The sequence below is a fragment of the Silurus meridionalis genome, chromosome 1 (genome assembly GCF_014805685.1).
Source record: "Silurus meridionalis isolate SWU-2019-XX chromosome 1, ASM1480568v1, whole genome shotgun sequence".
Lineage (NCBI taxonomy): Eukaryota > Metazoa > Chordata > Actinopteri > Siluriformes > Siluridae > Silurus > Silurus meridionalis.
Window position 1 is genome coordinate 4,705,929 of NC_060884.1, and position 25,072 is coordinate 4,731,000.

General features: G+C 34.8%; 1 protein-coding gene across 8 annotated transcripts; it reads left to right on the forward strand.

Moving 5' to 3' along the window:
- Window positions 1–1,193: 1,193 nt before the first annotated feature.
- On the forward strand, window positions 1,194–21,576 carry LOC124386904 (interleukin-2 receptor subunit beta). 8 transcript variants are annotated; one of them, XM_046850964.1, is made up of 11 exons: window positions 1,194–1,459; window positions 12,613–12,775; window positions 14,016–14,108; window positions 14,633–14,753; window positions 15,300–15,393; window positions 16,201–16,300; window positions 17,735–17,868; window positions 18,009–18,195; window positions 18,592–18,700; window positions 18,910–18,988; window positions 19,450–21,576. In XM_046850964.1, exons 3-11 carry the CDS (start codon window positions 14,039–14,041, stop codon window positions 20,164–20,166), a joined length of 1,611 nt encoding a protein of 536 aa, XP_046706920.1. In that variant the 5' UTR covers window positions 1,194–1,459; window positions 12,613–12,775; window positions 14,016–14,038; the 3' UTR covers window positions 20,167–21,576. The 8 variants fall into 8 exon arrangements, with proteins under 8 accessions (XP_046706920.1, XP_046706909.1, XP_046706921.1 ...); XM_046850953.1 differs by having other exon boundaries at window positions 12,616–12,775; XM_046850965.1 differs by lacking the exon at window positions 1,194–1,459 and adding an exon at window positions 3,851–4,028.
- The last annotated feature ends 3,496 nt before the right edge of the window (window positions 21,577–25,072 follow it).

The following is a 25,072-nucleotide window of genomic DNA, read 5'->3' on the forward strand; positions in this document are numbered from 1 at the left end:
TTATTTCTCAAATAATTCCTTCATCTTTATTCTGGTCAGTCTAATTAATCCTTTCTTTTTTTGTCCTGTAGATAATTAATCTGTATGAAATATACCTGTATTTTACTCACAACTTTTTATATGCTTATTCTACATATATATTTAATACATTTATTATACAGTTTTTCTTTGATGTACACATTTTAAAATTATTTCCAGTGAGAAGACCATTCCTCAGATGTCTCCGATGGTCTCATGAACCCTGTGGTTTAATGGTGGTTCAATTGACACAAAACAGCTTATTCTGCAAAGCACTAATATATGACATCCAGGACTATCTATAGATATGCAAAATCAGTCTAACTACACCCATTTAGAGCATGATATAGAAAGCATGGACTAATAAAACCAGTAATAATAAATAAACACACTTTTTCTTGTAATGTGTAGTATAGCATGCAGTATGAGAGAAGTATCGTTTGGTAGACCACACTGCCATGTGACTCCCAAGCTGCTAGATTCACTTGTTGATCTTTCTGAATTAGGGCAACCACAAACTGTTTCATTTTGTGATGTCGAAAATAACTGAGCTGCAATGTGGTAGAACCCCCCCTTCAGCTGTAACTGTCCGTTTTACCAGCTTTTAATCAAGACCAGACTGATCTGATGGCAATTTCTTTGTGTATGATTTATTCAAGGAGATCATGGGGGTTAGCATAAGGTTTTATGTGTGCCCCCTGGTGGTTGACATAAACATAATGAGCTCTTTAAAGACTGTCTTTCTGTGTTTTTTTTCCTTTACATTTAATTCAACTCAGCAACAATACATATTTAGCTAGATAGAATAGATCTGTAAAATGTTCTTAAGGATTCTTTTTATGGTGGAAGGTTTAGGTTTTTCAAGCAGTTCTACTATTTTAATAAAAGTCACCTGTTTTTAAGGTTCTGCACAGTATGTTTAATCTTTATATATAAACTGGAAACCATTTAAGTGCAGTCATCTCTCTCTCTCTTTCTGTTCCTATTTCCACCCTATACAAAGGTTCTCCTTCATGAAACTTATCCTCTCTCTCTCTCTCTCTCTCTCTCTCTCTCTCTCTATATATATATATATATATATATATATATATATATATATATAGAGAGAGAGAGAGAGAGAGAGAGAGAGAGAGAGAGAGAGAGAGAGAACAATGACCATTTGTCATATTTCTGTTTATCCTCTGTTCCCTTTTCAAAACAGACTCTCATGCAACAAATCACATGTCCAAGAGTCTAGACAAGTAACAGTGCATAGATTTGTGGCATGTGGAAATTCAGTACACGGCTTTTCCATGTTCCCCATGCTGATATGTGCAGGAATCTTTGTCAATTCATACAATTATCAGTAAAATGGACTTTACCACTATAAGAGTTACTTCAACACTGCGCCTGGTAATGCCAGCACTGTGCCAGATGGAATAAGGACAATTTAAAAGTACAGGTTAGTAAAATTTGGTTATAATGTTTGTCAAAATTGTTTTTTTTTTGTTTTGTTTGTTTTTTAATGATACAATTTAAAAATTAGTTTTCATTTAGAATGTAGGTGAAATAGTCAGGAGCTTGGCATTTTATGTAAGCTTCTACCTCAAAGCATTTGAGAAGATGGCAAGAGAGTGCAAAGCTTCATTATCAGGAATACTGATGAGATTAAATATATTTAAAATTATACATTTAAATTTGTATTTAATTAGTCAGAATCATAATTCAACATTCATGTTATATTGTTAATTCATATTATTCATGTTATATTGTTATTATATAGTTTTTTTTAACTCTTTTAAAAACGTTTCAATGTTAATGTTAAATGTATTTAGTTTGTAAAAAAAAAAAATAGAGAACTGATAAAAACGTCAGAATTTATGTTGAAACTATCACACTGCAACAAACAAAATGTACAAGTATTGAAATCATGGTCCGAAAAACATATCTGCTGTGTCTATGGAGAGGAAGTCAAAGGCTTCCAAAGTTGGAGGTGTGAATTGGTGGGGGGCATCCAGCAAAAGTGTTATTACTTAGAATAACAGGTCTAAATTCAGAACATAAAGGAAATAACAGCACATCTAAAATAGAGCTGTGGTTTTGAATACCAGCCAGAAGTTTCATGTTAGTATTTAGAATAGCTAACAATATTTCCAATAGCTGTAGTGTAGCTTCTGAAAGCCAGTTACCCAGGATGTCCATTTCATTCTGCAAAACACCATTTTCAGCAATATGCTGGAAGAGAGTGCATTGCCACTGCACCCTCACATATCATGACACATGAACTCTGCACCTGATCATCATTCGCATTTAATTAGCAGTTGTATAAAGCTTTCGCGGTTGTTGTTAATAAATTAATAAATTCTTCCTTAACAAATTCATCTGCACTTGCATGCGTCTAAATTGGTTTTACATGACAACCATAAAGTACCATGTAGAAACATTTTTTTCTGTGCAGTCTTCAGTGCAATCAGAATATATTTGGACCCATTAATTTTACCCCTGATTTTTTAGGTTATATACCATTTAAAAGCCCCTTAGCTTGCAATAGATGTTTGAGTCATAAACAAACATTGAGACTAAAAATCTAATTTGAAACCCAGTTTCAGGGAGGTCGCTTATATCATTTATAAGTTGGCCATCCAGAGTCAAACTATAGGCAAAGAACCGCAAGCATCCCAATATGAAGCGTGGTGGTGGGTGAATCATGTGTTGTTCAGCAGCAGGGACTTGGGTGGTTGGGGATAGATAGAAATCAAAAATTAGGTCAATGTACAAAGACATTCTGGAGGAACAAAATAGTGAAGTTTGTAAGCTAGTACCGCATATCCTAGTAACAGGGAAATGTGGTTTGGAAAAACAGTGCATAATTTCAGACTCCCATTCCACATTTTAGGTCTTGTATGCTGTGGCAGTGCAGTAGAAGTTTGAGACTCAAATAATTTGGCCAGAAAAAAGTACTGAGCAAAATGACTAATACTACTAAACTGAAGAAAAGTGTGTGGGAAAAATAAACGATTTCTTATTTAGTCTCTGAGTACAAAGTGACCATGATTTAAAAATCATCCAATATATATTAATGGCAGTTCTGAAGTGAAAGGTGTAGTGATACAAAGTGCTCTAGAAATCATTGAAGATTCATGACCTGAAAGACTAGAGAATAACGCAGGGATCTAGAAGTGCTAGAGTGCTTTAATGAATAGCTAAAAGAAAGGACAGTTTAAAGTATGAGAACATTTGGCACTGAGTTAAAATGATACTAGATACTAGAAAGTGGTAGGTCTTTGGATCTTACTTGAAAGCCTGAATATATGCTGATGTGCTGGGAGATTAAAAAAAAAAAGATGTTATCCATCACCTAGAAACCAGGACATGTTTTATGTAAATGCTTAGATCTCAGAGAATGATATACTAGTTTTATACAAGAGGTTAAGGTCCTGATCTGTTGTGTGGGTGTTAAGATCAGGAACAAGATGTGTTGATTAAGTGTTCGTCAGTTGCCATAGCCATGAAATGAGTCACTCAGAAGAGACCTTCAGAAAAAAAGTTATTAACTAGGGATAATTTCATCTAATGTTCACAGAAATGCTTATCCGGTTATTGGACATGCCAAATATCTTATCATGTTACCTTGACCTTTTTATGATCCATGTAAATTGTAAAAGGACAATACATGTACATTTTTTTATTATTCCCCTTTTTTTTTCTGCACATTTATAAATATGGAAATGGTGTTCTGTTTTTGAAATGTGAAAAGAGAAACAGGGCAGTTTTATAATGGAAAATTTTCATTTTTATGTGGGGATTTTGTTTGACTTCATCTGTGAATCAGGGGGAAGTGGCTCCATCAGGTAGGCTGCCCCGACGTCATCCGGTTTCCACAGAACAAGAAATGAAGCATGCTTTCAAGAAAAAAAAAAGTCCTTGTTCAATGAAACCAGAGTTTTGTTTTTTTTTATCTCAGAAACCCAGCGACAGACGTTTGTTGTGGTTGTTCAGTTTGGTTTATTGCTATCAGGCAAGAGATATAAGTAAGTAAATGTTACCTAATTGATAGACCTGAAATATTGTGTTAAGTGCTGTTTTTTTTAAATGAGTTAAGATTTTTCTTTTGTTATTTTATTAGCTAGATTTTGCGTCACTATAAGTGTGTGTTACAGAGGTTTGCAGATTGATGTCTTATGTAACAGTGTAGCGGAAAAGGCACTGCAATAGAGTATGGGTGTGTGTGTGTGTGTGTGTGTGTGTGTGTGTGTGTGTGTGTGTGTGTGTGGTTTCTGTACTTTGGTGTTATTAGATATGTGGTCATGCAGAACTGGTGCATTTAGTATATTTTTATGTGTACCTAAGTCAAATCAGGCAAAGACAGTGTTTGGATGCAAGTACAATATTTTATTGAATTAAGCATATACGTTTGAATACTAAAAAGACAAAAAAGGATAGATTTAGGAAAAGCATGTACAAACTGGGACAAGACTTTGCAAAGAAATAACATACGGGGAGTGTGTTGATTGAGAGCGAATTATGTTAAATGATTGGGTTGGTTTTTTGGTTTCTTGTTTGGCTCGGGTTTCTGGGGAAGCAGAGAAATGGGAAATGGGCAAAGGAGTTTTTCTTGTCACACCATTCTTTCCTTTCATATATGTCGTTTCATAGGTTCAAACACCAGCTGAAATTGTTCTTCATTAATTCAGTAATAACCTCTGAGTAAATGTTGTTGGTGCAGTGTGACCTTTGGTTTCCACAGCATTAATATCAAAAATGGTCTTTTTAGATATTTTGAATCCATTTACAGAAATGAAAGTGGGAAGACAGAAAAACTAAAGAAATACATTTCTGAGAAAGTCAACCCTCTTGAACATTGTTAGAGTTTAACACTATGGAATGCAATAAAACAAATCAATTTTTTATTATTACTTGCATTGCAGCATCCATAACCAGCAGTCTTGCTTTTATCCCTTATAGTAATATATATACAATACAAATATAAAAGAATACAGTATAATATTTACTGAGACACTGAAAAGCACAACACTCTCTGTCCTAAAGACTTTCCGGTGAAGGAAAACTTTTCAGGACTATACTACAAAGTGCTGACACTGGAGACTCCTTCCATAAATATGAAAGAATAATCTCTATCTTACCATATCAACAATTATAGTGCATATTTTGCATTGCTTTTTATTAAAGCTAGAATCTTTGGATCATACTGGTTGCAAATCTCTGTTCAGTAGTTATATTAAGAGTCAGGACTACTGCTAGAGCTACTGTTATAGAAGCGAAAAATGAATCAACATCTTAGGACCAATCATTTTTAAAAATAAAACAATAGCATTAGTAATTTAGTAAAAGGTAAAGTGTTTAATTTACATTTAATTCACACAAAATCCAATTGTGGCGAAGTACATTTTAAGTTGGAGTGTCCACTGTGACACTTTTTTGCATTGGTGCTTTTCACAAGGTTGTTTCACTTCCACAGAGAACAAAAACTTTTCATGCGCATGTTGTGAAGATGTTTGAAAACTGAAAAAAAAATGCATGATTTTGTGCAGTCTGGAAATGTTTGTCTAGATTTTCTGTCACTCTCACTGCTTTCTATTTCCCATTATTAAGAAAGCCCATACAGGGTTGCGTTAGGACATCCAGCGTAAAAACATGTGCCAAATCAAACATGCGGATGAACCGCAGTGGTGACCCCCTAATATTAGAAGCAATATTATTTTACGGAGCACTGATTATCTACAGAATAATTCAATTTGCATTCAGTTCAACATTTTGACATGTTCATCTCTTTATTATTAATTGAAAATGTTTTTTTTAATAGTAGAAATTTGAAAACTCTAGAAACGTGGTCAACCTTGTATACTTGGGCAAATAAAGGAAAAATGTGTTTTTTAATGCTTTGCAGTTGAATGGATCTGGATTGGGGAACAATACTATGAATATAACATCCGTGTTTAACGTAACTGTAATACTGCAAACCAACCAAGTGAGCTAATAAAAAAAGAGCAATAGCTGAAGTGATTTTAGCTTTTAATGAAGCTATTGTCCACAATGTGCCGAGACGAAGTCGGACAGGGAGGTGAAGAAAAACTAGAAAAACAGGTACAGATAATAGAGATAACAACATTAATAGTTAAATAATAATTAATAATCAAAAAATCGGCCTCATGTTCGTATTTAGAATAGCTAACAATGTTTCCAATAGCTATAATATTGCTTCTGAAAGTAGGTGTGTAACTGCAGATTTCTCCCCACGATGGCCATTTCATTCTGCAAAACACCATAAAGTTCCATGCAGAAGCAAGTCCATTTTTTTTGTCCAATCGGTTTGGGCCCTTTTATTTCTCCCTCGATTTGTTAGGGTTATCTTTGAATTTGTAGCCCCTTAGCTTGCAGTGGATAGCTGTGCAAAAAAAAAAACTAACAAACCTTGAGTCAAAAGAGCTGTTTATAGAGGTCTAAAACTCAATTGTGCTAAAAAGAGAACTGAAATTTTTCTGCAGGTTTAAGGTTGCTACCTTTAACATACAGGGTTCTGTCAGAGTAAACTTGAGGTTCTTTGCTTTTGATTTGCATGGGTGGTCAGCTCTAGAAATAGTCTCTGTCGAATTAAAATTTTTTCCATTTCGAAATATAGGAAGCTGCCCTAAAATTGCAACTTTTGAGATCCCGGAATTGCAAATTTTTGTGCAATGTGCATTGTTACTTATTTTAGTGAGTACATTTTCAATTATTTTATTTTTATTATTATTATATTATTATTATTTTAAATGGATGTACAATAAAATTATTCATTGTTTCTAATATATATAGAGAGAAAGTTTACCTTATATACAGTAATTATATTATTATATTTATTATTTTCCTCATACTTAAACAATATTTTCACTTAGAAATGAAATGACTCTTTACATTGACCCCTGAGAGTACTGAAGGTGTTATTTACAATTTCCATAAAGAATTTGTGATCTTTGAGCCTTTAATGTGTAAAACCTGAAAACTGCACTTTCTGATTTTTTTTTTTTCCTGATGTTAAAATCTTCCCCCATGAGAAAGCTAATTGACTAAAAAGGAAAGGATGTGGGATGTGAAAGAAGCACAGCAGGTAGCAGTTAGTTTCAGTCTATGGTGACTTGATCGCAGTGAACTTTGCCCTATAATAGTCTTGTCTTGTGAGTCAATAGAAAGTAAGAACGCCATGCTTATAACCTTTGGCCATTAAAAAATAAAAGGAACTTATAGGTTAAAGTGCCTTTCAAATGTTTGGAAACTCTTAGGTTTTATGGGTTTTGACAGACACATGTATGTTCCGTTTGGTGAAGTATGGAATGGTAGCCATGTTGGTTTAGTTTGCTTTTTCCCTGAAATGAGTCTCCAACCCCAAACCATTAAGCTTCTACCTCCATGTTTGATTGTAGGTGTGAGACAGTCACAGCTTCTCTCTTGTTTTATATTTTGCCTAAGTTCTTTAGTTAGAGCCAAAAATGTCACTTATGTCCACAGAACTTTCTTCCATTTACTGCCCAATTCTTGTGTACATTCTAACTAGTTGTATGCATACTAACAAAAGGAATATACAGTCAAGTCAAGAGTCTTTTATTGTCATTTCTACTATACACAGTGGTACACAGTAAAAATTAGACAACGTTCCTCCAGAACCCTGGTGCTACACTAAACATCATAGAGCTACAACACACAACATAGAGCTACATAAAGTGCATCGAGTGCCAACGAGTGCAAACAGTGCAGACAAAAAACAGTACAGACAGACAACACAAGACAGTGTGGGACAATACACATAACACAAGATAGCACCGACCAGTAAACCTACTGTATACTCTGAATATACAATACTGTACAAAGAGGACTATAAAGACTATAAACAAGAGTATATATAAACACAGTGCAGTGCAAAAACAGTATATGCAGGTGTCTCAACAACGATAGAAGACCAGCATTGTATTTTGCATCACTGGTGATAAATCAAGAATAATCAAGATGTTTGATGCATTTAATACCTTAATGATGATCAGACATACAAATAGATATGTCGGTTAGTATCTTTCATGATTGTTTATTATGTGCAGCATAATAGAGACCAGACTATGACTATGCTTCTACTGTACATTTTTTTTTACTTATAAACACAGATATTTCTGCAGATTGCAGTTAAATATCCACTCCAGTTAAATGCTTAAACATCTGCTTTATCACTTCATAAACATGCAAACAATAGACCTTATCTATTTGGAATAACATTATATTTATTAAGAGTAATGACACTGTATGTAAATCATGTTGCAATACTAAATAATATTTCATCATATATCATCATGTGGCATACTGCAGTAACATTTAGGCTACTAGTGTGATTCTGTTTAGATACCCAGCTATTTATATATAAGTTCCTTATTTTTTTATAGAAGTTTCTGTTTGTTCCAAGAAAACATGTGAGTTATTGGACAATATGTCCAAGAATCAGCACTACAAGAGTTGTGTGTTTACTAAGATAAATCCTTAGTGGTCACCACTGATGATTTAATGTCAGTTAAAAAGGTACAGTTATTTCAACAATCTGCTAACTCATATCCAGTTATCTCCTTACTTTAAAGATAATAATCAGCATTTCTAACATTAGATCTCAAAGTTGTGAGAAGTTCTGAGAACTGAATTTTATACCTAAAAGTTGCACCTGCAAAGCACCAAGTTCTTTTATTCCATTCAAAATGGTATTGAATATTCAATTCATTGCATTATTGGCGTTATTCTGGTCAAAGTTGTGGTGAGTTTGGGGCTTAGCCTAGAAAAGCTGGGCATACGGTACATAAGTGGCCACAACACCACAGGGCATAGTATGGTTTTGGGATGTGGAATGAAATCTTTGCATGATTTTCTCCCATTTGTCATTACCCTTTCCAAACCCTGCTGGTTCAGTCTACATCCATACTTTATCTTAAGCAGCCTTTGGAACTGCTGCTTATGCCTGGCCACATGGAACTTACTCTGAGAACAGAACAATCTAAAAATGTTCTTGCTGTGACATGATTAGATTTCAAATTCCCAATTTCTTGACAACTGGTTAAGCGTTGTCCCCATCCAAATTAATTTGGTCATTTGAGATATAGTCATTGTGCACCAGAAGTTTATCCTTGAAGTCTGTCACCGACTGTGAGGTTTCAGTTCACTCTGGATAGAATGCCAGTCGATTGCAAGACACCATGTATTTGGCAATTTAGAGTCATCAATCCACCTAGCATGTTTTGAGGAAATAGGAAGAAAACAAGGGTTTTTTGGGGGTTCTTTGGATAAATGTTTAAGCAAGAGCATAATGGAGCCCAATAGAGACCCCAGTGTGGAAGATTTCTACACAGAAACTTTATTTGTCAACCCAATATGTGCAAGAATTTGAGGTGTGTTGTGAATACTTGTACTTTCTAATGGAATATCTGATTTGATGAAATAATACATTTTTTCAGATGATTACGGTTATAATAATTTAGTGTAATAATTACTTAGAGTTTACTGAAGTACCATGTCTTTACATAAGAGGAGAAAATTGATTAGAATAAGTCTGAACGGTACAGATTGGTAGTAAATCTTAGATTCAGTTTGGAAGAAATCAGTTAGAGTAACAGTCATTTCAGGTGGATGATTCATTAACACCGTCATTCTAAGATAGCGTTCAAATACTCATAAAAGCAACAAATATTTTTTTCATTTTTTGGCTGCATGGTGGGTTAGTAGAATGTAAGTAGGACAAGCAATATTTTTTCCATCTTTAAATATACATGTTGGATGTACATAGTAAATCACATCACTACAAAAATTCCAAATTTCACACTTAGCAATTAGCAAGGTAGCTAGCAAATCAACCAAAGTACAGGATTGGCCTGCAGAATGAGTCTTTTTAGCTTTAGATAGGAATCCTCATAAATGATGTTTAGGATATGTATCAAATCATAAATGATGTTTAGTAATGAATTATTATTATTTGTTTTTCATGTAGATGCCATCCCTTTGAATCTCTCTCATATCTAACCTTGCTTTCAGTAAATCATTAGGGTCTTTGTGCATTTTCTTAATTAGTTAATGTTAAGACAGCAAAAAAAACCTGAATTTTCCAAATAAGAAAAAAACATACTGTTTTACTAATACTTCAGAAGTTTTAGTCTAACTTGCAAAAGTTGCATGAAATGGACCAAGCACATCGTTACATAACCGTTCCAGTCAAATTTCTAACGAACAAACCTACATTTTAAAATCTTCTGGGGAAAAAAAAGATAGTTTCGGTGTTTAGGTTGATATATCAGTTGTCCCTGTTTTAAGTTTTGTTTTTGTAAAAGAGCACAGTTCCACCATCGCACCTGAAACCACAAGAGGCCGGTTCCCCTGTTGTGGCTCACTGACCTTTTTAGAAGCAGAAAAACAGGTGGGACCAGTGTGAAAAACAGAGCCCAAACACATCCCTTATCAGTCGCATATTTAGCTTTGCGATGTAGAGACATGGCTAATGTAACTAGCGTACGATGGAGAATTATGACCACAAATTAACATCATGCAAAATGCATGTTCAGATGAATAAATGCCATCATCATAACCCAATTTCATACACTTCCTGCATTACAATTATTGAAAAAAAGAGGTGAATCTTGCTAAAATTTTGTTTTCTAGCTGACATTTTGCACAACTTTTTTCCAAATCAGATTTCCTTTAGATATTTAGTACATTAATACAGTTTTGTAGTAAATGGAAAATGTGTGAAAAATTCTCCTTTGATATTTTTTTATTTAAAAGGTATGCATGTATAATTAATTTCTATCGAACGTTTTTGAGTAGCTCAGTGGTTAAGGCTGTGGGTTACTGATCAGAAGGTCAGGGGTTTATGGCTGACCCTGATCCCTGACCCCACCTTCCTAACATCGCTGCGATCTATACGAAGAAAGAATTTCAATGTGCTGTAAAGTTCAGGTGTGACAAGCATAAATAATCGATCTTTTTTTCTTTCTTTTCTGAACTTGAATTGAATAAATATCTTATTATCCAATTGCTTAATCCTTCCGAGATTTTAAGCTTGGGTCATAGTGGAATTCTTACCAAACAGTGTTGATTTCTGTGCCAGGATGTCCTTTTCGCAATGGTTTACAGTGACTTTAATCGTAAAATTATTTAAATGAGAACTTACAGAGATCTTACTATTATATTATTATTATTACTAATAGTAGTAGTGGTTGTAGTAGTAGCAGTAGTAGTAGTAATATTAGAGAATGCGTATATGTGTGAGTGCGAGAACACATTCTCAGCTTGTGTTACTGCTGTGATTTGTGATGTGTTTTTGGTTTCCTGGTTTTGTTTCCATTTTAACCCGTTCAGTCATTTTGCTATGGTGTTCATATGTACTATGCTTAGATGTTCATGTACACATGTTGTGTGCGGTTTTTTTTTGTGCTTGTGTAGTTCCAAAAAAAAGATTTGTTTTGACAGTTCATTCTTCTCTTGCTTTACTTGAAGTGAGCTTCACTGGAATAATAATGTGGCTTATTGAGTCACCCGTACAGAATCGTGCAAAACGGAGAAAACAATAGTGTTGGTGGTTCTCCAGAAATGGAACTTAAAAAGCAAAGCGAAAGAGTCATGTGAAACAAGCTTCGAGCTTAAAATATCTTTTTTAGTTCAGAGATGGTTTCTAGTGATGGGTGAGACACAAGTGATTCATCCAATTGATATTGTTCTATCTGAAGTGTCACTGAAAATAACAGCATAATCGAATGAATTGTCGATCACTCGAAACTATAGACAGAGAAAATTCAAAACTGTTGGTGAAACAAGAAGACAGAAACATCTTCATGAATCAGTTCGTCTAGATGTTTTAATACTGACCAAATTATATTATCACTATTACGGAATGAGATCAGAAACTTCTCTAATCCATGCTTGTACAGCTGTAGATGTGGATTAGGAAAGCACTGGACTGGATTGCACTCTGTGGTCTGTTTAAGGTTGTAAGAATAGTGTTTTTGCTCTCTCTCTCTCTCTCTCTCTCTCTCTCTCTCTCTTTTAGAAAAAGAAAGAGTAGGAGGCTAGTAAATGGAAAAAAAAATAGGTTGCGGTCATGTAAAAATGTAGCTGTGATAAAACTGACACGTTGAATACTCAGAAATGGGAAGAACCAACTTTTTGGCAGTACACCACAAAGAGAGATGTCTCTAGATAGACACGCTAGTGAGATATCAGGTGCGAAAATGAGAGAAGAGAGCAAGAGAATCAAAGATAGAGGAAGAGAAGCAAGAGCCATGTAGAGGAAGAGAAAGAGAGACATGCCTAGATAGAAAGAAAAAGAGAAGGTTTTTGTGAAATATAGTGAAAGACGCTTAATAGAAGGACAAAATGAGATCAAAAGGAAAATAAAAGGGAAGGAAGAAAGACAAAGTAAGTAAGAGTGAAGTTAGGAAGTCCCTTGTAACTTCCTCTACAGGTAGGTGCACTTTCAGTAAACTGACTTACTGAAAATTGTGTTTGTGGTTGACTGGGACACCACCGTGTGCGTGTGTGTGTGTGTGTGTGTGTGTGTGTGTGTGTGTGTGTGTGTGTGTGTGTGTGTGTGTGTGTGTGAAGCAGAGAGCGATTCCGATTACTACCATGCTGCCTCACAGTGACACCATGTGCGATGACGGCAAGCCAGCATAAAGACTTTGAATCCATCAAGACTGGAAAAATCGTCCTTTAAAATAGTCACTGAGATATGAGTATCTTCAAAACATTCATCTATTTCTGACAGGTGAGTATTTTATTTAAAACATCTTGTTCATAGCATTGGACTTGTTAGATCAGAAATGTTGGGCTGTTATTAGACTTGAACTCATTTGGTCATGCCTAATGTATTTTGTTTTGGACACATTTTGTGGTCAAGTTTTATTGTTTTCCCCCCAAGTATGTCTTCATGTTTCTTCATGTTTTATTGTGTTAAATATGAAAGCATGTCAGTATGAAATCAGGATTTGGAATCGGGGAGTATTCAGAGCTTTGAGATCAGTACAGAACCCAGAATGCTGAAAGGGGATCAGTATATCACTAATGTATAGTGTGTGTTCTTTAGTAATATTATTATTATTACTATTATTATTGTTGTTGTTGATGATGATGATGATGATGATGATGATGATAATGATAATAATAATAATAATTAATAACAATCTCAAAAGTGATGAAAAGCTATATGCACCCTTTGTGACACAGAGACGCAGACAGGGAAATATATAGTCGTGACATTTACCCTTTACTCCTACTTGGTTAGTGGGTGGAATTTTTTCTTTCTTTCTTTCTTTCTTTCTTTCTTTCTTTCTTTCTTTCTTTCTTTCTTTCTTTCTTTCTTTCTTTTTTTGCTTGCGGTTTATTTTTGCTCTTTGTGGTTTCGGACACTTTTCCACTCAAAATGGTTAATGGCTAATTGTAATGAATATTACAATGATTGCATCATTGTAGACTTATCAAGATGACTTATTAAGTCTTAATTAATTGATCATTATGAATGAATTAATACAAATTAATGAATCCATAATTGTTTAAATATGGATTAATTAATAACAAGTAATAAAGTGAGGAGTGATTGGCATTGAATGCTGTTAATTAGGATGAGTATAAATACAATTAGTTGTCCATGTGTCATAAAAGCCTTTAGACAATTATAGAGTGTACTATCATCCATCATGTTGGGGGTGAGATAAACTCCATAATAAAATCAATGATGCTAGTTTGCCCCCTGAACGACTAATTTCATGGAATCCAGATTTGTCCAAAAGTAATATTTCATGAAATCCATCTCAATCTCTTTAAGTAACCCCAAGCTGGTATTAGCTGATCACAATTCTAGACTTTGTCTCCCAAACAAAATAGGATCTGTATGCCAGCAAACTAGAAAATTATGATTGGGTCCAAAATACATTGTCCCAAGCTTTGTATAGCTCCAATACTTACACATGGTACAAAAAGCTCATTCTTACTGTTCTTGCTTTTCTTAGGTGACTTAACTCCAGAAAACAGAATGAAGAGGAAGATGCTGATTGGGAAGATTCTGATGTTGATGATGTCACTCATATCTTCAGGCAGTAACAGTAAGGAATACTGACTTATTCATGACAACAGTCATAATGGATATAGGAGCTGTGCTTAGATATTGATGTAGGCTTGTTTTTTTCTGATGTCACTTGCTTGTGACCCCAGCATCAAACCATGACATGGAGGTTTGTAAAACCCTCAATGAACATCATGCTTAAGCAACTCGGCCATGTTTCATCATACAGGAAATTATATTAGAAAAAAAATATGGACCAGTCTGACAAAAAATTCCTGGTTATTGATAGTCAGATCATCAGGAAAATGAGTTTTCTAATCATTTCAGTTTGTCTGGGATGCTGCTGTGCATTAGACATGAATAGAATGAATGGATTCTTTAAACACAGTTTCATCCCTTTTCATTCATAGGCATTTGGTGCCAGAATCTGTAATTGAGACGCATGTAAAAGAGGAACATATTTGGGTGTTCATGATGGGTTAATGTGTATCTGTGTGTGTGTGTGTGTGTGTGTGTGTGTGTGTGTGTGTGTGTGTGTGTGTGTGTGTGTGTGTGTGTGTGCAGATCTGGAGTGCTACACTGACGGCATGGATGTCATTACCTGTATTTGGAATACTTCGTCAGTAGAAGACAGATTTCAGATAAAACCAACCACCAACTGCTCCCTAAAAAGCATATACTCTGAGTAATGTACCATTTTCATCACTATATGGCGAGAACTCATAACTGTGTTTTTAAAGTCACTGCTCTTTAACATAAGAAGACGTCTTAAAAATTATAAATTGTTTCATTTAGAAATTGGACATGTCTGTGCAAAACTGATAAAATACACTTGAATGAGATTAAGGCTGGAAACTGTGTACTAAAAATGTTAAGACAAATGAACTTTTTTTATTGCCATGCCTGAACAGAACAGAGAACAGAGGCGTGAGAACATAATAAACTTCTGTAAAAAACTGAGTCATATACTGACTAGCCTTCCTGCTGCCACGAGTTTGTGGCAATAATAAAGAATAAAAAATACAAGTCACTTAGTTCAGAACACCTTATATTTTAGCTCTTTAATTGACTGATAGAAATTGTAAATTAAAAAAGTGGTCCAGCAGGAAATATAAATAATTCGTTTTCACGAATGATGCATCCTAAAATGCTTTGCAGCTTTTACACGACAGTAATTTGGCAATGATTACAAATGTCATTTATTTAATAAAGTTTTCTGATTGACTTTCAGATACGTCAAATATCAAACTCCCCAAAGTAAGATGGAGCCTCTCGGCAGCTCACAGCCTAAATTGCGTAAAGGAACTGTCAATTTTGAAAAAAATGTAAGAAATGTATATGGTTTGTGTGCATAAGAATCACTTGATTTATACACAAAAAATGTACATGTATATATTTTGTTATATGTTCAGTTCTTAATTCTTCAAAGGTATAATACATTGCTTGGCAACTAAAGAGCAAATGTATCTATGGTCTCTGGGTGGGAGGGATGCATACCTGTCAATCACAGTAAAACCACATCTGTAAACTCATGCATATATATATATATATACAGTATATACTACCATTTTTACTAACACATCATTTTATCTAATATATTTATTATTTTATTTAATATTTACAGTTGCCTTTATTTAATGCACAATTTGGGAGCAGGTTTACATTTGCAAGTTGTATTCAGTATATAACTATATAACTGTGTTTGTGACAAACAAAAATCTTTACTCTTGAATCATACATATGGAAAAAGTCAGATAACAATGTCTTCAAAACGCTGACATATTAGAGACAGGTTTTTAATGTATTTACGTCAAGCATTTATCATTCAAATCCTTCTGTAAGTTGATACTACTTAAAATGGTAATTTACTAGAATGACCACATTGATTGAAATCTTGCATCATCAATGATTTCTAGAAAATTAGTCAACATCTTCTGCTAAGTCAGAATTGAACCTTCAGCAGGGCTGTGGTATATTTTTTCCTCTCCTTTTTTGAAAACTGATAAACTAGAAAAGTGTGGCATTGGTGATTGAATTGCTATTTGTCATTCAAAAAATATATATAATATATATAAATATATGATATATTTATTAAGTATTGTTTTCTAATCTGCCACAATATTTCATTCCAGTCTTTGCCTCGTGGTTCCCCAACCCTCGAACTATTTGTGTACTGTGAAAACATCACAGAACCAGTGGAAACGATTCCTAACTTTTATCCACCAAATTCTGGTAAGCCTTTTTTTTTTTTACTGTGATCAGACAGACAACAGTTTTGTGCATGGTATTACAAAATCCCCCCCCAAAAAAAATAATAATGCTGAGATTCTAAATTGTTCAATCTAAATATAATAGATGTATCCTTTATATCATTATGACAAAAGTGATATTTGAGTAGTGTTACAAGATGGGTGATATTAATTGCATCAACTTGACAAAACTAGGCTGTAAAAATAGCCCTTCCTTGTATATAGGAATTTAATAAACTCATTTAATAAACAAAAAAAAATAAATCATTAAATAAGTACATATTCTAAATTTGATGTTGGACTATGTAACATTTTACAAAATATTTATATATTTTTTAAAATACACATTCTGGTAGTGTATATCTTCAAGCTTAAAGTAGTGACCTCTCTTCTTTCTTTATCTTTTGCATTCCTTTTTTTGCACATATTTTGTTATATATATTTTTTAGCTATTTTTCTGTCCCTGTCAACTTTAACACTGAATTCTGCCCACAAATTTGGGATGTAATCGGGATGTATTTCTTAATGAATCAAACAAAATCTAGACAGATTATTACTAGATTATTATTAATAAATGACAAACATCGAGTGTGTAAAGTTGATTAGGATTTTAAGATGATATGCCTATAATTCTGATACACTGTATTTTATTATCGTTTGCACATTAATGGTAGGCCTACCTGAAATTCTGCCTTTTCTGAAGTTTGTCAGATATGTGGCTTTTCACATCTGTAAGTGGAATTATCAGTATTACATCACTGCCTTATCATTCAAAATCTTATTATATATTGTATCAGATTCAGTGGTGTCATGAAAGATCAAATCGAAACTGGACTGATTTGATCATGACAGGCATTGATTTTGGCTTGGCAAAAAGAAAGTTTGAAACTTGAAGGAAGGAAGGAAGGAAGGAAGGAAGGAAGGATGAAGGAAAGAAGGAAAGAAGGAAAGAAAGAGGATTCCACACAGACAGAAGGACAGGCATACAGTTACTAGTAGAAAGACATATGACAAATTGATACAAGTAAAAAGTTAGATATATGATGAAAAAAGAGTGATACAAGTACATTGAGCAAAGGAAAAATGGAGAGAGAAAGAAGAGGGAGAATGTGTGCTGGGAGATTGATGAAGAGAATGTGCTGTTCATTAGCGAGATAGATGGGAATTAAAGTGCCTATTTACAGGTACATTATCATAGGAAGAGGGGCTTCAATAATAATAATAATAATAATAATAATAATAATAATAATAATAATAATAATAATAACCACTTGATGTCACCAGGAAACATAAAATGTGCACTGATCAAAATCATAATAACCACTCTGTGTTTGACTTATGTGTCTCTAGGAAGGTTCAGTCAAACTGAACAACTGAACTGTGTGTGTGTGTGTGTGTGTGTGTGTGTGTGTTGTAGTTAGGGTGTATCCTCCCAAGAGGCCACATGTGGAAGGAGCAAATGTCACCTGGCAGCCTGGCACTCCTCAATCTAAATTAGTCTTTAATCTAATGTACGAGGTGCAGTGGGGTTTGCTGGAAAACAGCTGGGAGGTGAGACCATGTCCACTTTACCCTCTGAGCACCTTCTATTCTGTCTGTCTACATCATCTCTGAACAGTATTGTAGATGCATAAGAAGTGTTATTTGCATAACGTTTGCTTTTATCAAAGCCTATTTCTCTCTCTATGTAGGTAAACAAGGTGGCGTCGACAGAATTTAAGTACTGTGAGTTACCAGAACAGGATCTGATCAAGGGGAGGAACTATGTGGTCAGGGTCCGGTCTGTTTCAGTCCAGTCCGATAAGAATCCATTATTTTGGAGTGAGTGGAGTCCAGTCACTCAGTGGACAGCCACTGTGGGTAAACAACCTTCAACTGGTAAGAAGTGACTTTACTCAAATGTAAAATTAAAATAAAAAAATATCACATGTACATAAGATTTCAGACCCTTTACTCAGTTAAAGCACCTTAAGCAGCAATTACTGCCTTGAGTCTTTTTGGGTATGGCAAAACCTCTTGAGATTGGCTAGGCTGGCTGGGGACCTTTAGTGGACAGGTATTTTCAGTTCCCTTCAGAGATTTTCAATAGGGTTCAAGTCAGGGATCTGGCTTAGGAACAGAGTTGTAACTTTATGCCACTCTGGCATACCTGGCTGTTAATAGTAAATTAACCCCAAGAATAGAACAGAACCATACTATGAAATGTCAGAATATTTATTTATAATATACTTTTTCAAAAACATGCAATTTAATAAAATGTCTCTTCTCTCCCAGACCCAATTTATATAATGCCGGAAGTACTCACTAATGTAACCAGCATTGTTATACTTGCAGCAGTTGCAGTCCTTTTATTTTCTTTCTTCTACATCCTAAAATACAGGAGGTAAGTGGTAGCCTCCAAATTCAATCATGCCAATATTCCAATAAACCAACATTAACTGCAGTATGCAAAAGTCAAATGTATTATCCAGGAAGAAAAATGTATGTTATGGTCATTTCTCTGTAATGTATTTAGAGATGATTGATTGCATTGCATTCAAAAGCTATCTGCTAAAGATAAGTGAGTAATCTAAACATTTGGTCATTTTTCAGGATTATGAAATGTCCATATGTACCTACCCCTGGGAAATATTTTACTGATCTTTTCTCTGAGCATGGAGGTGATTTTAGGGTAAGTTCCAGTTGAAAATTACTCTTAAAATCATAATAGTTGTTTTGGTTGGTGTTAAATGTACATATGGAAAAGACCTCAATGCATTCAATCTTTACCACAATTATTAATGATACTTAAAAGCATTGTATAAACATTTACTTTAATTTTTTAAATTAGCATCTAGCAATTGGAATGAAACCACAAAACAGATTAGCATCTAACAATTGGAATGAAGCCACTGATAAGTCTTTCCCTTTTGCTTCATTTTTACTTGAAATTATGTATGCCTTTTCAATTTATGCCTATCCTCTGCTCTAGCTGGGGTAATCTAGGAAAAGTTAACCTAGGTGAAAACAGGCCAATATATTTATGGTGTTATTCAACACCAAGATAATGTGAATTATAAAGATACATAAAAGGTGTGAAGAAAGTCTCACCAAGGTCCAAAGTAAAGCTTGTGTCTTTTCCTTCTTTCTCAGTCATGGCTGGGTCCTATTGTGAATCCTGAGATGTATATCAAGGCAGAATCAGAGTGTGTTGCACCTGTGACACTCTACAAAGCCTGCAACTCTGATATATTTTCTAAAAAGATGGAAAAAGATGTCAGCATGACTGATGGCAATACCTCCAGTTTCTCCAACTCAACCTATTTCCTGACCAAGATCTCAAAAGGTGCCGTGGTTGATCAGCTAGAACCATGTTCGACAGACTGTCCCTATGGCCCAACAGGAGGGGGCAGTGTGCAAGAGAAAATTCTGCCACCCACTCATGATAATTGCCCTGATAGTGAATTGAGCGAGGTCAGCATGAGCTCTCCTTTGGAAACGTCATCCTCCTACAAACAACTGCAAAAGCTGCGCCTGGACATTCAAAGCCCCGACTCAGGGTTTGCTGGCAGTTCTGAAGAACAAGAAAGCCAGGAGGAGTCTGGAAGTGAAGGACTTCCCAGTCCACCCGTGGTGGACAACACTTTGCCCATCAGCTGTTTCTTACCATGCCCAGTACCCCAGATGAAAAGACCCACTCAAATGGGAATCCCATTTGGACTGGAATGGAATCCATGGAATAACTCAAACTTTGTAAACCTGCATTCTAACTTCTCCAGCAACATTCTGATAGGAAATTCTGGCATCATAGCTGGTTCAGGGATACTAGAGCCCTCTAGTGATGATTATATGCCTGTTAAAAAGGTTTAAGAATGATCATGTGGTGCCAGTATAGGTAAAGCTTAACTGTGTTTATTTCAAGTTTACAGATTTGTATAATTCTGAAGGAAAATTACATTCCTATTATCCGAGGAATAGTTTGGTGAAATATTTAATTCACCCAACTTATATAACTTGCAGTTTTAGGCTGGCCTTATATTGTGTGGTGGACTGGGCCTGGGAAAACTTGTTGTGGGAATGTAGTAAATGTTGTTTATGCCTAACAAGTGTTGAGGTACACACAGTCAGCCTGCTTCAAATGTCTAAAACCTTGCTGGCAAAGTGTGTCTTTCTCATGCAATGGGGCTGTTGTTGACTAGATATGTGCCTTAGCAAAATTGACAGTAATATTTGCAATGCACAAACAAATCATCAACAAAACAGGGAAAAGCACTAAATGTAGATAAATGTAGAAGCAGGTGAGGCATCTTTTATGGGCATCAAAATATGACAATGTGTTTCACACAAAAGTTTCACACAAAAGATTGCAGTAAGTCAAACTATGTCCTAAACCACATAGTTTGACATTGCTGAAGAACTATTTGCAGGTTGACACGTTCATTTTAGGGTGAGAAAGTTATCCATTATGTATTAGCTATATTAGCATAGTCACTCCAGTATAAAACTAGAGCTGCAAATATCAGACAACAAACATGTCTTGGCTTGTTTGCTACTTGTTTACCATAGCTACCAGTTAGCAGAATTTAAGGGCTTAATTTGGTCAGGTAGATAATTGATCGGTTATGTTTTTGCCTATGTAAAATAAGCCCTTATTTATCAGCAGCAACAGTTTACTATTACAGTTTGTACTTTTGTTGTAAGCTGTTTGCATTGGTGGAAATCACACTATCCACTATTTTCACCGTTATTATATATTTTCTTGCTATAGATATTATTCTGTTTGCCTGAAATTAGGGATTTAGCAGTATATCTTAAGTTATTTAATCTTATTTCTTATTAAAAAAGAATTCCTGTGTAAAATACCAATTCTGGTACAACTGGCACTGGTATTGTTTATGCCTATGTACAAAAGTTTGTTTAATAATCATGTATTCAGAGGAAGCTAAACACCGACAGCCTTAATGTTTAATGGAGAGTCAGAAGCATCACTGCCTCTGTACAGTTTTTTAGTCTGTGTGTCCTTGAGTTTAAGTATTTGAAATCTTTTATTGGAATGTTTGACTTTTTTTTTTTTATATAACTAAACATTTATACTACCTGGTCATATTGTGTAATGTGTGTACACGCCTTTATGTTTTTGCGCTGTGCTGCTAGGAAAGATATGAAAACAATACTATAGAAGCAGGAGAGTGTGAAATTTGCATAGTTAATCAAGATTAAGTATTGTTCTCATGTGAGACACAGAAATAAAGACAAAATGAGAAAGTTTACTTTCACAAATTGGGTGTTTTTGTTATTTTTTTGTATAGTTTATGTATTTATCCATGCAGGAGCCAGCACTGACCTACCATCCATCTACCCTCTATACATACATACATACATACAGTACAGACCAAAAGTTTGGACACACCTTCTCATTCAAAGAGTTTTCTTTATTTTCATGACTATGAAAATTGTAGATTCACACTGAAGGCATCAAAACTATAAATTAACACGTGAAATTATATATGAAATTATATAGATAACAAAAAAGTCTTCCAACAGTCTTGAAGGAGTTCCCCGAGAGATGCTTGGCACTTGTTGGCCCTTTTGCCTTCACTCTGCGGTCCAGCTCACCCCTAAACCATCTCGATTGGGTTCAGGTCCGGTGACTGTGGAGGCCAGGTCATCTGGCGCAGCACCCCATCACTCTCCTTCTTGGTCAAATAGCCCTTGATGCTTTCAGTGTGACTCTACAATTTTCATAGTCATGAAAATAAAGAAAACCCTTTGAATGAGAAGGTGTGTCCAAACTTTTGGTCTGTACTGTATGTACATATATCTGCCATCCATTCATTTCCATCTATTCATCGATCTCTATCTACCAACCTACCATGCATTCAGCCTTCTGTCTAGAAGAAGATTTCCAGAAGAATCTACAAGAATGTTTCCTTCAATGATAAACTCATTTATCCAACCATCAATCCATTTATCTAGCCATCAATCCATTTATCTAGCCATCAATCCATCCTTCCATCCATTATTTATAATTTCCACTGGTGATCATAGTCATAACTATAAATAGATATAACACCAATGACATCACTGTTGGCATTTCTGGTTTTACTCTTACATCAGTGACATCTTAAAGATCTTATCTGTGCCCGCAGTTTGAACAAATTTCCGTACACGACCGATAAAAAAAAAATCTTTCTCCTCAGAAGTTTTGTCTACTACTCTGAAGAGTGTGAACTCAAGATAATTATTCAGCAGGCAAACATGACAGTAAAAGGTTTGGTTTCCCTTTAACAAGTCTTCAAACCACTATTCCTGAATAAGCCAATATTGTAAGCTTTTGCTGACATCAGGACTGTTGGTTTCACTATTGAAAAATCATGTTGGTCAGAGATGAGACTTGTGTGAAACTTTACCACAGCTTTTCTCAGTAGAAAAATTTCTCAGTAACACCAGAGTATGTTTGTTAAGACAGTAACATGGGAAAATACAGCAATTGAGCAAAGGTTACACTTTAAATTGAAACTAAAATCAAACTGCAGTGTATTGCAGAACTACATCCTGTGTCTACGAGGTGTGCGTCACCATGACCACACAGACATTCTCTGACGGCTTTTCCCTCAGCTCATGTAGCCTTTCCTATCAGTAGTTTTTCTTTTCAAGAAAAAGGCTTTGCTGATCTCATTTCTTTTCAGGCAAATGTTACACACAAAGTCTACAGTCATTCCCCTGAAGTCATTAAATGTTCAACAATATAAAGAAGTTACAATTTAATAACTGTACATTCTATTAATCCAGATTTCATTGAATAATGCTAACAATATATCGCTTTGAAATTTTATACCAGTGCAAGGATTTAGCTGTTCGAATTTGTGAACACTTAAACAGAATGTACTTATTATTCTCTGAGGTGACATAGTGGTTATAATTTAATAAGGCATGGCAATGAGCACTGCCCTTCAACCTCAACTACTACAGTTGTATGAATAAGATACAGTAACTTTGTCACTTTGCATAAGGGGGTCACCCAAATGCTGTAAAGTCTGTTCAGTTTAAAGAATTCACTGCAAGGTGATGTGAGCGGAGTCTAATTAAGTTCTTTGTGTCTTGTTTCCACAAGTTAACTTCTTTATTTGGAGGTAATTAAATACTTAAGTTCTTCAAATCAATATACATTGACCCACCTTTTTTAAACCTTCACCTCAGCAGCTCTGACGTTATCCTCACTTCGCTGGATGAATCTGATTGCAGATATGCTGAATTCTTTTTTCATTCAATTTTATTTAAAGAATAAGATTACACTAGGCTCTAATGCTTTGGACCAGTCATGTCTAGAAATTCAGATTGGCTAAAAAACCTGTGCACTAAACTTCCTATTTAGCTAAATGTTAAGTTTGTATTTTGACAGATTTTGCCATTGCAAAATATAAACGGCTGAGAATACGGTAAGGCTAAAACCGAAACCCCACTTGTGTCAAACTGTGAAGAATAAAATGAAATGTAATGAACTGAAATGATTAGTGTTTCCAATCTCCAGATGTGTTTACATCTTTCTTATGAGGGTGAAATTATACAGATGCTCCTGGACTGTTTTTGTGTTTTTTTTAGCTTAACATATGAAACTATGTTAGGCTACTACCCCCTAGTGCAGCAATTGGTAACTGCACATTCGGTGAAGAGGAAGTCATTTATAAGGACTGTCCAATCTATCATCCCAAACGAGGATGGGTTCCCCTTTTGAGTCTGGTTCCTCTAAAGGTTTCTTCCTCATAACATCTAAGGGAGTTTTTCCTTGCCACAGTCGCCACGGCTTCCTCATCAGGGACAAATGCACACCATTCACCTTAACTGTTGATTTGTGTAAAGCTGCTTTGAGATAATGTCTGTTGTGAAAAGCGCTATACAAATAAACTTGACTTGACTTGTTTGCTAATCATTAAAACAATACGATTGAATTGTGTAAAGTGATGAAGACTGAAACATGTAAATGGTCACTTTGATCACTGAGTAGGGTATCGTATGTGCACATCCTTACTCAACATGCATTTACATTTGATGGGAACTCTTATCCAGAGCGACTTACAACTGATATGTTTAGGGTTAAGGGCCTTGCTCAAGGGCCCAGCGGTTGTATCTAGGTGGTGCTGGTTCTTGAACTCTGTCTTAACCACTGAGCTACCACCTCCCTATTGCAAACCAATCCTTAGTTATGTTAGTGAAGAATTTTGTAACTGTAATATAATAAATATATTTAGATGTATGTTGCAGTTCTATTTTTTCAGTATAAATGGTTCATTTTTATGTATCAACCTAACTACGGATACGGATAAGACCTTTGACACTATTAAATTGAACTATGTTTAAATGCTACAAATTTTTATATAGTATGTTGCTGCAAAACTCCTATTTCAGTGGTTTATTGAGATGCATTTGGGAACACATGGACTATAAAATTTTATTTATCAGGGGTTTAACTAGCAACCTGGCAACCTAATACCTATATAGCCATAAATATATACAATAAAATTATTGTTTAATAATTTGCTTAATAAAGGAAACATGCAAAATGTACAGGTATGTGAACAATGTTATTGTGTGTGTGTGTGTGTTTGTGTGTGTGATCTGCATCTTTTTATGTAGCTAAAATCACTCAAACCTATTATTCAATGTGAGTTTATTGGTTCATGGATGTAAGATGCCCACTGTCACACTATATAGAAATGCGGTGCACTTAGAAAATCTTAAAATTCAAAGAATTTTTTACAGAGAAATGCTTGGAATT